Source organism: Muntiacus reevesi, chromosome 4 (assembly GCF_963930625.1).
Source record: "Muntiacus reevesi chromosome 4, mMunRee1.1, whole genome shotgun sequence".
NCBI classification, from domain to species: Eukaryota; Metazoa; Chordata; class Mammalia; order Artiodactyla; family Cervidae; genus Muntiacus; species Muntiacus reevesi.
Genome location: NC_089252.1, coordinates 131,922,941 through 131,937,135, shown reverse-complemented (window position 1 = coordinate 131,937,135; position 14,195 = coordinate 131,922,941). Strand labels below are relative to the sequence as shown.

Sequence of the window (14,195 nt, the reverse complement as noted above, 5' to 3'; positions counted from 1 at the left end):
AAAAAGAATAATTGAATTGTATAGTTAATTTAAAAATTGAAAAGAAAAATGTAATAAACAGAAGAAAAACAAAACCCCCGCCAAAACCCCAGTATTAACATGTATTAACGGTAGGAGGGCAAAATGGTACAACCTATAGCCCATATAAAGTGTATCTGGTACTGTGTTCCTAGATTAAAGATGTCCTTTGTCCCAAAAAGTATCTACATCAGGGAATTAACCTAAAGATATATCTGATAAAGTTTTAGAAAAGGCAGAGGAACCAGAGATCAAACTGCCAACATCTACTGGATCATAGAAAAAGCAATATTGTTCCAGAAAAACATCTGCTTCTGCTTGACTATGCTAAAGCCTTTGACTGTGTGGGTCACAACAAACTGCGGAAAATTCTTAAAGAGATGGGAATACCAGACCACCTTTCCTTCCTATGAAACACGTACACAAGTCAAGAATCAATAGTTAGAACTGGACATGGAAAAATGGACTGGTTCCAAATTGGGAAAGGAATACGTCAAGGTGACATATTGTCACCCTGCTTATTTAACTTATATGCAAAGTGAAAGTGAAAGTCGCTCAGTCGAGTCCAACTCTTTGTGACCCCATGGACTATATACACTTCATGCAATTCTCCAGGCCAGAATACTGGAATGGGTAGCCTTTCCCTTCTCCAGAGGATCTTCCCAACCCAGGTACTGAACCCAGGTATCCCTCACTGCAGGCAGATTCTGAGCCAAGCCACAAGGGAAACCCAACAAAACTGGAGTGGGTAGACTTTCCCTTCACCAGGGGATCTTCCCAACCCAGGTATTGAACCAGGGTCTCCTGCATTGCAGGCAGATTCTTTACCAACTGAGCTATCAGGGAAGCCTATATGCAGAGTACATCATGTGAAATGTCAGGCTGAATGAAGCACAAGCTGTAATCAACATTGCTGGGAAAAATACCAATAACCTCAGATATGCAGATGATACCACCCTTATGGCAGAAAGTGAAGAGGAACTAAAGAGCCTCTTGATGAAGGTGAAACGGGAGAGTGAAAAAGCTGACTTAAAACTCAACGTTCAAAAAACAAAGATCACTGCATCCGGTCCCATCACTTGATGGGGAAACAATGGAAACAGTAACCAACATTATTTTCTTGGGCTCCAAAATCACTGCAGATAGTGACTGCAGCCATGAAATTAAACAACGCTGGCTCCTTGGAAAACTATGGCAAACCTAGACAGTGTATTAAAAAGCAGAGACATTACTTTGCCAACAAGAAGATCCGTATGGCCAAAGCTATGTGTTTTTCAAGTAGTCATGTACACATGTGAGAAATGGACCAAAAAGAAGGCTGAACGCCAAGAAATGATGCTTTCCAACTGCGGCACTGAAGACTCTTGAGAGTCCCTTGAACTGCAAGGGGATCAAACCAGTCCATCCTAAAGGAAATCAACCCTGAACATTCACTGGAAGGACTGAAGCTGAAGCTGAAGCTCCACTGATTCGAAGTGCCAACTCATTGGAAAAGACCGTGATGCTGGCAAAGACTGAGGGCAGGAAGAGATGGGGGCGACAGAGGACGAGATAGTTGGATGGCATCACCAACTCAACGGACATGAGTTTGAGCAAACTCTGGGAGATGGTGAAGGACAGGGAAGCCTGGCGGACTGTAGCCCGTGGGGTCGCAGAGAGTCAGACATGACTGAGTGACTGAACAAGAACCAGCTCTCATCAAGTCCCTTGAGAATCTCAAAGTTACAACAATAGAAAATAAAAATAAAACACAACAACAACAAAAACCCAGAGAATTTTAAGCCAGGTAGTGAAAAACTTGAGATTTTTATTTTAGACTTACCCCACTGAAAATGTATAGACGTGAGTGGAAGCTGAATTTCAGGGGGCAGAAGACGGAGGTTGAGTAGTAAGACATGAGAAGTGAGAGCAGGAACAGAACACTCTTTCACAAGACTTGACAACAAGGGGAAAGAGAGATGAGGCAGTGGCAGAAATGAATGGCAACAGGAAGAAATCTGACATGAGGAAGGTGATAAACGATGGAATATACCAGAAGAGAATGACAGGTACACTTACAGAAAACAGAAGGGCTGATCTTAAATACGAAAAGGCATTTCCAGATAGCCAACAAGAACCTACTGTGTAGCACATGGAACTCTGCCCAGCGTTGTGTGGGGTCCTGGAGGGGAGGGGAGTCTGGGGGGAGAACGGATACATGTGCATGTGTATGGCTGGGTTCCTTCTCTCTTCACGTGAAACTGTCACAACATTATTAATCGGCAAAATACCCCAATACAAAATGTAAAAAAAAATTTACAAAATTTTAAACTTTATAAAAAATATCCCACATAGATCCAAAACAATAAAAACACCTAAAAATAGAAGACATTTTCATCACTGAATTTTATGGATTACAAAGAATAAGGGTGGAAACACCTATTGATACAGAGGTATATAGATACTGGAAAAGCACATAGCTTTGACTATACAGACCTTTGTTGGCAAAGTAATGTCTCATAATGACAGATGGAGGGACAAAGACGATGAGGGAGATTCAAAGAGATAAGTTCTTTCTTTTTATGTGGTATTAGTAGCCTTATCTAAAAAAGGAAGGGCTTCTAGGTGGCTCAATGGTAAATAATCTGCCTGTTGTTGCAGGAGGCAGGAGACATGCTTGAGAAGATCCCCTGAGGAAGGAAATGGCAACCCGCTCCAGTATTCTTGCCTGGGAAATCTCATGGACAGAGGAGGCTGGCAGGCTACAGTCCAAGGAGTTGCAAAGGGTCAGACATGATTTAGCAACTCAGCATGCATGCACAAAGAAGGAAAGGTTAGTACAAGTGATGTATGTAGGTAAAGAGAGAAATATCCTATCAAGAAACAGTAATGACAGTTGCTGAAAAGTATAGTAAGCATGTATGTACTGTTACTTCAGTGGTGTCCAACTCTGTGCGACCCTATGGACTGCAGCCTACCAGGCTCCTCTGTCCACAGAATCCTCCAGGCAAGAATTCTGGGGGGTTGTGGTGCCCTCCTCCAGGGGAACTTGGTGACCCAGGGATCGAACTTGCGTCTCTTGCATCTCCTGCTTTGGAAGGCAGATTCTTTACCACTAACATCACCTGGGAAGCCCATAGTAAGCATAGAGTCTATAAAAATATGATGGCAACAAACAAGGGTATATTATATATATAATAATATATATCAATATATTCCCCAGTAGAGTTCAGATCACTATTAGTTATAAGAAAAGGAACAGGGAGGAAAATATACTAATTTAAGGAGCTACTAATGACAATCCATTTGCCAGTGGTGGGAGCATATTTCTTTTATATATATTAAAAATATAGTTTTGTTTCCTTCTGGGTAAATGATAAAATAAGTATGGCTTGGATAAAATTAGCAAATTAGAGATTGTGTCCTATTCTTAAAGAAAAATAAATGAAACAATATATAATCATGAAAAATAAATGTTAATATATTCAAATTCCATTGTTCTCACCAATTCGAGTGATTTTATTATGTGAAAGCTCAAGACTTTGGATATTGGTGCAGCCATCCAAACCGTGAAGAGAAGTCAACTGATTTTTATTAAGAAGAACAATGCATAGATTTTCCAAATTTTCACAGTTGATAGTCTCAATATGGTTTTCCTAAAACAAAGAACAAATGTAATTAGTTTTATTTCAATGGCTTACTAATAAAACATTTAAAGCTTGCAGAAAAGAAGAAAGGTAATACACTTGAATTTAAATGATTATCTGAGTCCCTAACTTTTAAGATAACTGTGTGGAATGTTATACTATCTGAATGAAAATATCAGGCAATTAAATAAATAATTAACTGATTTAAACTTATTAATAATCTTTTAAAATAGAGAAAATATAGAGGATCAATAACAAAACATTTCAAACTATCTAAACAAGAGTGAATGATTTGGTCACAGTTGCTAACAAGCATACTTTAAAGAAATTAAACATTGAAAAATTTGAAATCTACCCATTTCCCTTCCTCAGTTCCTTTTGCGATGTCAATACCATGAATTAGGTATATATCTTGTATGCAAATTTATACTTTTACTAAATATACATATCTCTACAATACAGAATATTGGTCTCAAGGTCAAGATCATATGTCAGGGATGCAACAGCATTCTCTTTTTTAAGACTTCAGAAAGATAAAGTGAAAGTCGCTCAGTCATGTCCTACTCTTTGTGACCCCATTGACTATACGGAATTTTCCAGACCAGAATACTGGAGTGGGTAGTCTTTCCCTTCTCCAGGGGATCTTCCTAACCCAGGAATCAAACCCAAGTCTCCCACATTACAGGGGGATTCTTTACCAGCTGAGCCACAAAGGCTTTTAAGAATCTTAATGGTATAGTCCCACAACACTCTCTCAAAAACATCTATGAGTACAGTCTTTGTTAACTGGAGTAAATTTAATAAGCATAGGAAACACAAAGAAAAGAAAATCATATTGGTGGAAGCACTGTCGGTCTGAACCGAAAAGAATCAAAAATAAAATGAAACTCTAGCATCCTGCCTTCAATCTTCTATGAGAAAGAAACATTGAAAAAAATTCTCAGCTGTAATGAAAAAGAAGGTATGCCTTGAGAATGGACTTAGAAGACTATTGGGCAGAACCAAGAGTCAGAGAGAACCAGTCCCATGGAGCAGAACCGAGTCCTTACTAAGAACTAACAGTATGTTCTTAGCTATGGACCAAGGGCTGCCATGAGCTTCCTGTTCTCTCCCAGACTGAATGATAAGGACTCTTGTAATTAACTAAGTCCTGTCTGTCTCACCACCATACGTAGGTGTGGGACAGTGGGAGAAGACTACTTTTCCTTTAACTTTACAGATCTCTGAGTTGAAAGAACTCTCTCTGAGCAGATCATCTCCACTTGGATCTGATTTAGGTGAGAAGATTCTGTGCTTCAAGTTCAAGGCTGATGTCATAAGTTCATAAGACTCTGGGGTCTTTGGGGCACGGGTCCTTTCGCATGTGGGAAAGATACGACTCATTAGGAACCAGGAAGCAGACTGCGGTAGATTATTATTTTGTAAGCAGTTTCCTATAAACCTCACAACCCAATATTCACACATACACACAGTTCCCTCCCACTTGAACTGAAAGTTTAGTAAATAGCTAAATAAGCTACTCTAGCTTAAATAGCTAAATGAACTAGTATGATGTAGGCAGACGCTTGATAAGCCCTAGTATTGGAACTGTCTTTTTGGAAAGCTCACCCTGTAAAGATGCCCAAGGTGGTGGTGGGGGGTGGGCAGAGAGAGACATAGACAGCAAGGGAAGCTTCAACCTCCCAAGGCACCAGACATATAAAAGAGTGTATTTGGACATTCCAGTCCCAACTGCAAATTACATCAGATATCCAGGCAACACAGTATGAAACAGATGGAATGCCCAGAATAAGTCTGACCTCATTCATGGCCCACAGAAGTAGAGTAAAATAAAATGGAAGTTTTTTTTTAAATTTACTAAATAATGCAGTCATTTGTTAGGCAGCAAAAAGTAACAAAACAATAACCCTATCACCTATGAATGAAGATAATTTCCCAGGTCATACCACCTAATCATCTTTCCTGTATGGGTCTCACAAATTTTGGCCCTTGATCTCTCTAGACCCTGAGTTATAGGCTATTTTATTAAATGTTCCTTCAAAATTGTCATTTCTTAAATGTACACCTGAATCTGTTTTATATTTTTTTATAACATAAATAACGACAACATAGGACTCACCTGTGCATCAATGTACTTCAATTTTTTGCAGTTACTCAGACTGTGCAAGGACGTTAATCCACAGCGTCGAAGAGACAGAAACTGGAGATTTGGACACTCTGCCAGTGTGGAGAGACTGCAGCCTGGCAAATCTTGAAATGTTATTGTTGCAACCTAGAGAATTCAAAAAAATCAGAGAGCGTATCATTATCTAAATATAGTGGAGACAAACTATATTAACCTTGAAAAATTGTTTTAAATTTTTCATCTGAAAGAAAGTAATGCTATATATTGAAACTCACTTTTATTAACAACTCAATTTCATTTAAGCTGACAATTTTGCCACATTTCTTTCCCTCACAGAAAGGCAAAATAATGTAATCATTCATGACCAACTCAAGTTCAAAGGTAATATACATAGAAGCAATAATAATATAATCATTTTACTCCTTGACTTTTCACCAAATTCATTTTCCTGTTCTTCATGTCTCTTGGCATTCTTTTCAGGATTGCACTATATAAACATTGAAGATCTGTGTTTGACAGTATCTTCAGGATACCTGGATAATATCAGAAGCCGTAACAGATCAGGAACAGATTTTATAACCAACCTGCCATGCTTCAACTAGAACAGCTCAGCTCTCTTCTAAAAATGAAGTAAGTTTAACTGAGAAGAGATATTATAGAACTTGTAATAAGTAGAAACGTGCAAAAATAACTGAAGCAGGCAATAAAAACAACATTCTGTTATACTTCTGTATTATAAAAGTATGAATCATCCTTCACTACTGAATAATGTATATACCCAGATCACATAGAATCTGCCGTATAACAAATCATGAATACTTATTATCATACATTTATAACATTTCCTATTATTGAGATATTACCGTGTATTCACTACTTCATAAAGCTTTTTTCCTAAGAATTTTTCTCTTTTTAAGTCTTTTCAACTAAAGAAAATTCAACATCAAAGAGTGTATTGAAATTTATGGTAGGTATATTAAGGACTACACTTATAGTCCTATAAGAATATGTCAGATATAAATATTTTGAGATTACTGAAAAGCACTCCATGTTTTAAACCCAGGATCTCTCACCTACGTAAACTTGGCACAGTAATAATGTAACGATGTGCTGCTTCTTCACTATATTTGAGTCTATGCCCTGAAATAAGTATATAAACTAAACTGCTTTATAGTAAGAATACTTTCACATTGCCACATTGGAAGTCCTAAGGCCAGATTTCCTATGTACTGAACAACAATTTAAAAATTATTAGCTTTATAGTGTATACTAGCATATATACTAGGGTATAACACATGCAGAAGAAATTTTAAGTGTTTTACTGAAACTGAAAGCATTGTTACTTCAAAAAAAAAGCTGGGTGCAATAAAGTTTTACATTTACATATTTGTGTCAGTAAATGGGAAGATCATACATTCATGGAAACAGAAAGAAAGGATTAGTCTACCCCTTGCTTTAAGTAGCAAAAGCAATAGCTGGTATTTTTTAAACATTTGGTGAATGAATTTTCTAGTTTCAAAGTGATTTTAGGAATTTCTCAATTACTAATAATCTAAAACAACTTTTGAAACAAATTTCTTTTTTACAATTTTTCAGAAAGAAACATATTTATCTACATGTGTCAGGATACCTGCTGGGTAATACCCCTATAATTTGTCCAAAGGAGATACTATAAATTCTGTACTTAGAAAACTGATTCTACACTAAAAAAACTAAAGACACTAGAATCAAGCACTTAAAAACTGAAAACCCTACCGCTGCAGCTTTGCAGTAACAGATGCTACTCTCCAGTTTACATTCTCCTGCCAGTGTAACAATAAACTGCCTTGTTGCTGTCGCTCAGTCGTGTCCAACTCTTTGCAAGCCCCTGGACCGCAGCACACCAGGCCTCCCCATCCTTCAGCATCTCCCAGAGCTTGCTCAAACTCACGCCCATTGAGTCAGTGATGCCATCCAACCATCTCATCCTCTGCCGTCCCCTTCTCCCCGTGCCTTCAATCTTTCCCAGCATCAGGGTCTTTTCCAATAAGTAGGCTCTTCACATCAGGTGGCCAAAGTATTGGAGTTTCAGCTTCAGCATCAGTCCTTCCAATGATCAGGACTGATTTCCTTTAGGATGGACTGGTTTGATCTCCTTGCAGTTCAAGTATCTTCAACACCACAGCTCAAAAGCATCAGTTCTTCAGTGTTCAGCTTTCTTTATGGTCCAACTCTCACATCCATACATGACTACTGGAAAAACCAGAGCTTTGACTAGACAGACCTTTGTCAGCAGAGTGTTGAGTCTGCTTTTTAAAATTCTGTCTAGATTTGTCATAGCTTCTCTTCCAAGGAGCAAGAGTCTTTTAATTTCATGGCTGCAGTCACCATCAGCAGTGATTTTGGAGCCCAAGAAAATAAAGTCTGTCACTGTTTCCATTGTTTCCCCATCTATTTGCCATGAAGTGATGGGACCAGATGGCATTATCTTAGTTTTTTGAATGTTGAGTTTTAAACTAGCTTTTTCACTCTCCTCTTCCACCTTCATCAAGAGGCTCTCTAGTTCCTCTTCACTTTCTGCTATAAGGGTGGTGTCATCTGTATATCTGAGGTTATTGATATTTCTCCCAGCAATTTGATTCTAGCTTGTGCTTCATCCAGCTTGGCATTTCACATGATGTGCTCTGCATAGAAGTTAAATAAGCAGGGTGAAATATACAGTCTTGATGTATTCCTTTCCCAATTTTAAACCAGTCTGTTGTTCCATGTCCAGTTCTAACTGTTGCTTCTTGACCTGCATACAGGTTTCTCAGCAGGCAGGTAAGGGGGCTTAGTATTCCCATCTCTTGGAGAATTTTTCATAGTTTGTTGTGGTCCACACAGTTAAAGGCTTTAGCATAGTCAATGAAGCAGAAGTAGATGTTTTCCTGGAGCTCCCTTGCTTTTTCGATGATCCAATGGATTTAGGCAATTTGATCTCTGGTCCCTCTGCCTTTTCTTTCTTTTTTTTTTTCCTCTGCCTTTTCTAAACCCAGCTTGAACATCTGGAAGTTCTCGGTTCACGTACTGTTGAAGCCTAGCTTGAAGGATTTTGAACATTACTTTACAAGGAGATAAACATAATTTAGGTCTAGTTATAATGTAGCAGCTTCTCCAGTTGCAGTATAGGAGTTATTCTGCTGCAGTATACTTGTTGATGGTGTCCACTTCTCAATATGAAGTATTTCTTGGTGCTTTCTCCTCCCTTGTACTGAACATTTAAAATTCCCTGGTGGTCCAGTGGTCAGCATCCACTCTGCAATGCAGGGGACACTGGTTCAATCCCTGGTCCAGAAAGATCCCACATGCCATGGGGCAACTAAGCCCCACAAGTGGCAACTACTGAGCCCACACACCACAACTACTTAAGCATGTTCACCTTGAGACCAAGCTTCAAAGCAAGAGAAGCCACCGCAATGAGAGGCCTGCGCACAACCAGAGAGCAGCCCCTTCTCGCCACAGCCAGAGAAGAGCCCATATGCAGCAACGAAGACCCAGTGCCAAAAATAAGTTAAATTTTAAAAATTTCCATGATACAGCAATTTATTTTCTGTTGCACTCTAGATTTTCCCAAACATATTAGATCAAATAAACTTTTACACTAATCATTTTGATTGCTATTTAGCTGCTAAGTCATGTCCGACTCTTTTGTGACCCCATGGACTGTAGACCCCCAGGCTCCTCTGTCCATGGGATTTCCCCAGGCAAGAAAACTGAAGTGGGTTGCCATTTCCTCCTCCTGGAGATCTTCCTGACCCAGGGACTGAAACCACGTCTCCTGCATTGGCAGGCAGATTCTTTACCACTGAGTCACATGGAGAGTCCCATCATTTTGATACATGCATGAAAATAATCACAGAAATAAAACTGCTTTATGCTCTAAAAATTAAGGTCAATATAGAATTAATACTCATAGGTGTTTATCATTGTATCATCAGCCTGATAAAAGAGCAACTGGGGCATAGTGAATGGTCACTAAATGCTTCTCAAATAACTTAACAAATGCATTATCTTAGCCCTGTGGCAAAACTAAAATATTTATAACATTCATAGTTGTGTTCCCATATTACCAAAGGGTAATATAAAAATAATTGGAAGACTAATATTTTCGGTCTTTCATAACTTAAAAACGAACTGACTCATAGAACCTAAGACTCATTCATTACATCTTGACAGAATATCACAAATTAGTTTTCTACTTAATCATCTATATTTCCCCCAAATGCTGGGCAGTTTTGATAAATAAAATGACCTAAAAGAGCCATGTATTTTTTATAGAGTTCACTCTCAATTACTCTTGAGAAATCCAACCCAAGCAGTGTCACTCACCTATGGTAAACTATAATTCCCAAAGTAACAGAAGCAATGACTGTTACGCTTTGTGTTAACAAATTTGTGATTGTGCCACAACCTCAAATCTATTCAACCTAGACAAATAACATCATGTAAAAAATCAGCTGCAAAGAGACTAAGTCTGAGGTATGATTGGTGGCTTAGATGAACGAGAATAAAACTTCATCTAAGTCATGCATCATCACAACACCACTTAATTACAGTCTTCCTTGAATGAAGTGAGACCTTCTGACCTAAAAATTAATCAGCCCCTAAAATGTTATCATCATCCATGCCGTATTGTGAAGCCATAGAAAAAAATCCTTAAGCTATATCCTTTTTTTTTGTGATTGTTATTTAAGGCTAGTTACCATTAGTAGCAAAATACTCAAAAGAAAAATGAATTAGCTAAAGCATTCTGCTAGGGGAAAAAAAAATGTTAGCTGTCAATAATCACTGCTCTTCAGTCATATCCTTCTGGAATACTATTCCATATAGTAGATGATTCAGCATTTTCAATGTTCTAACTTATTTGATGAAATAGGCTAATCATAAGTCCATTGCCTTTCTCTTCAGATGTTTGAGATCCACATTTGACAAAGATTATTATATACATTACAAGTCCAAGACCAAATTCTTCACATACAGTATTTAAAAACTCAACAATCCTATAAAGTAGGTATTTCTCATCCCAGTTTACAGAAGACAAAACTTGAGGCTCAGAACGAGCAAGGTGAGACAGCCAGTAAATGGCAGAAAGAAAATGAGAACCCTGATCTCATTTGATACATTAAAAATAAAAATCCACAGTAATATGTTTATTTGTTTAATGCCTTTTTGCCTACCAAAGTCAGAATCATAAGGGCAAAGGCGGGTTTGTTTCTGTCCCTTTAATCTAACAATAAATATGGACTGATCAAGTGGGATAGATGAATATTTGCTGAGTGAATGAATAAAACAACGTATACATATTAACATTAATGTTTCCTTTTCTGGGTATCTTGCCTATATCAAGAAATCAAATAAACTTTATAAATATGTTTTGAGCTTAAGGCCTAAACATGTGTATTTTAACCTTAAATCTTTCATCTTAAATCCCTTATTGAATTTAATCTTCTTTCCTGTTTTTCTACACATCCGTTAGTTTCTGTCTTATTTTGATTGAAACTATGTTTCACAAGCATAGAAAACTAGTAGCATTTGGTAACAACTACTTTAAATTTCACGTACATATGGACCATGCTTATATAGCACGTCACTCAATTATGAAAGGAGCCACGAGGTGGTGCTGTGGTCCAGGACTAAAGCAAACGAGCTCCAAGCTGAGTATTAAACTACAATTTTTCTACTCTATCAACTCTACTTTCCCAGATGACTGCATTCTTAGAAGCCTAATAATATCTATAGGCCCCTTGAAAATAGGTTTCAAGATATAAATCAAAGCTCTTCATAGTGCCTCACTGAAGAAGAGGCACTGAATAATTTTAATTGAGAAGATCTTTTAAGTACAGCTCCTCTCAAATACAATAAGTATTTCATTAGTAACTTCACTGACTGAGAAAATTCTTGGATACCAAAAAAAGCAGACTCCGAGAAACAGAACAAATTATTGGTTACCAGTGGGGAGAGGGAAGGGGAGAGTAAGTAAGTAAGCTACAAGGATATGTTGTACAATACAGGGAATATAGACATCTCATAATAACCATAAATGGAGTATAACTTTTAAAAATTATGAGTTACTATATTGTACACCTGTAACCTTTCGTACATCAACTATACTTTGATTAAAAATAAAATGTCTTATATAAAGATTTTTGAAGTTACATTTTAGAGAACCAATTAAAATTCAGTATGTAAAAAGTATTATAAAATACCTGCTGCAAAGTATCCCAAGGACCACACCGAAGAATTTCTAGTGTATTCAAAGGGGGCATCGTGTTGACTGGGCATTTTATAAGTCTCCTTCTTCTAACAATTTTCTTCTGTTGATTTTGCCTGAAAATTTCAAACCAGGGTTTAAATGATGCTATCCAAGCTAGCCTCTTTTCTTCAATAGCAGACAGAAGTGTTGGCTCTGGCACAGAGCAGCCCGCTTTATTTTCACATTCAGCTGTATTTTCATGACATTCTTCTGGAATTTCTTGAATCTGAGACTTAAGAGAGTTTACTTCTTTAAAAAACAAATCATTTTTTGCATTATAGCCACCCAAATCTTCACAAGGAGCATCTACAATATAATTTTGCTTGCTTATTTTGCCTTCTACATTTATCATAGCATCATTAGTGTTAAAAACCAAGTCACTATTCAGAGTACTGCCTTTTGGGTTCTCCTCTGCTTCTTTAGATTTTAAATCAATTTCTTCTTCTTGTAGTAATTTATTTTCCCCTATACCTTCAGATTTTTCTAATTTCAGTAGTACTGGATTTTGTTTCATTGAAATCACTGAAATTTCCTTTATATTATTTTCTTCATACAATGTTCCAAACTGTCCTAATATTTCTTTTTCTACTTTTTGCATCTTATTGTGTTGGTTATCATCAATTATTTTCTGTGATTCATTGTCTTTTACTTCATTGATTTCTTGATTATTTCCTAATATTATTTGGGTCTCTTGTCTCATAGTCTCATTTATGGAAGGTTTCAAGACTTCCTCTTTTTGTACTTGAAACTGTAATTCTTGCAGTTCAAACTGTTCCTTGACATTTTCTTTTATATGCAGGTTTTCCAATTTATTTTTTTGATCTATGTTTTCATAATTCCTTTTTTGCTTGACCAATTCTTCTGAACATTGTACTGCTGGGTTTTCATTTTTTTCTTCCACTTTAAATACTGCCAAAATTGCTTGGCTTGACATAGATTCTTTTAATTGCACTTGCACTGATTCTTTCAATACAAGCTGTCTATCTACATTTTTCCTCTTATCTGACTCTTCAGCTAACCAAGGAGAAGCATCTTCCCACATTTTTAACTTTCCACCCCCTAGCCTTTTGGCTCCATCATCCTTATTCTTTGATGTACCCTCAATAGTCAAATGTTTGGCATTATATTCTCCCTTCTTTAATGCTCTACTTATTATTAGCTGTTTTTTCGCAGCTTCTCTCAATATCAATTTTTCCATCTTTAGTAGTTGTTCCCTTTCTTGTCTCAGGATGTTCTTTTTCCCCATATATTCTTTTTCTCTCCTTTTCCTTCCCTCTTGCATCTGCTTTTCTCTCTCTTCTTCTATTCTTTGTTCCTCCTCTAGTCGTCTCCGTTTTTCTTCTTCTATCTGTCGTATTTTTGCTTCCTTTTCCTTCCATTCTTGTACTTTCTTTTTCTTCCTTTCTATTTGTCCCTTTATGATTGGGCCATATTTTTGGTAGGCCACAAATGCTTTATATTTAGCTTGAATTTTTACAGCTGCATTATGCTGCAGTTTTAACAAACGAATTTTTTCTTTTTCCTGTAGGTCTTTAAATTTTGTTCTTTCTTCTTCCATTTGTAAATGTAAGTTTCTAATAAATTCCTAAAATAAAGTAAGATTTATAGTAGTCAGCATAAGCTAAATGCGAAATATTACTAAAGCATCATATGAAATATAGGTTAAAACAAATACTGAAACTGAAATCATAATAAAGTCAATAGAAAATTTACTTAGAGGAACTAAAGTAATTTACTGAAAAGGGCATATTGATTTTTTAAAATATTTAGGAGCTTCTATCAATTTAGTAAGCTGATACTCTAATATTATGACTGTACTTGAAATTGGGGAATTGAGGAATTTTTGATGATAGAAAGCATATGCAGTCAGAATGACACAGAGAAAAGGCAAGAAAAGCCAAAAGCTAAAATTTGTGTAGGAAAAAAGGATTTCAAACTTGATGAGACGGGTGTTCTTTCTGATAAAAGAGACCCCTAGAGCTAGCAGCACGGGGAATGCAGAAACAGGGAATGATTTTGTAAGTTACAGTATAAGGAAGGTGAGGTAGTAGATACATATAAGCCTAGTTACATTTCTTATCCTGTCCAGCAGGACAGCTGATAAGCCCATAAAGCACTAAGTGAGGTAATCCAGAGTTGGGTGAAAATATCACTG

At 37.0% G+C, this 14,195-nt stretch overlaps 1 protein-coding gene across 1 annotated transcript in view; it reads right to left on the bottom strand.

The window, feature by feature from the left end:
- Nucleotides 1-14,195, bottom strand: part of LRRIQ1 (leucine rich repeats and IQ motif containing 1) — a 184,037-nt gene that overhangs the window by 154,581 nt on the left and 15,261 nt on the right. The window contains exons 7-9 of the mRNA XM_065935480.1: nt 11,994-13,625; nt 5,764-5,916; nt 3,503-3,653 (exon numbers count right to left, since the gene is read on the bottom strand). Of these exons, the coding sequence (XP_065791552.1) occupies nt 3,503-3,653; nt 5,764-5,916; nt 11,994-13,625 (1,936 nt within the window). The remainder of the gene's footprint in view (nt 1-3,502; nt 3,654-5,763; nt 5,917-11,993; nt 13,626-14,195) is intronic.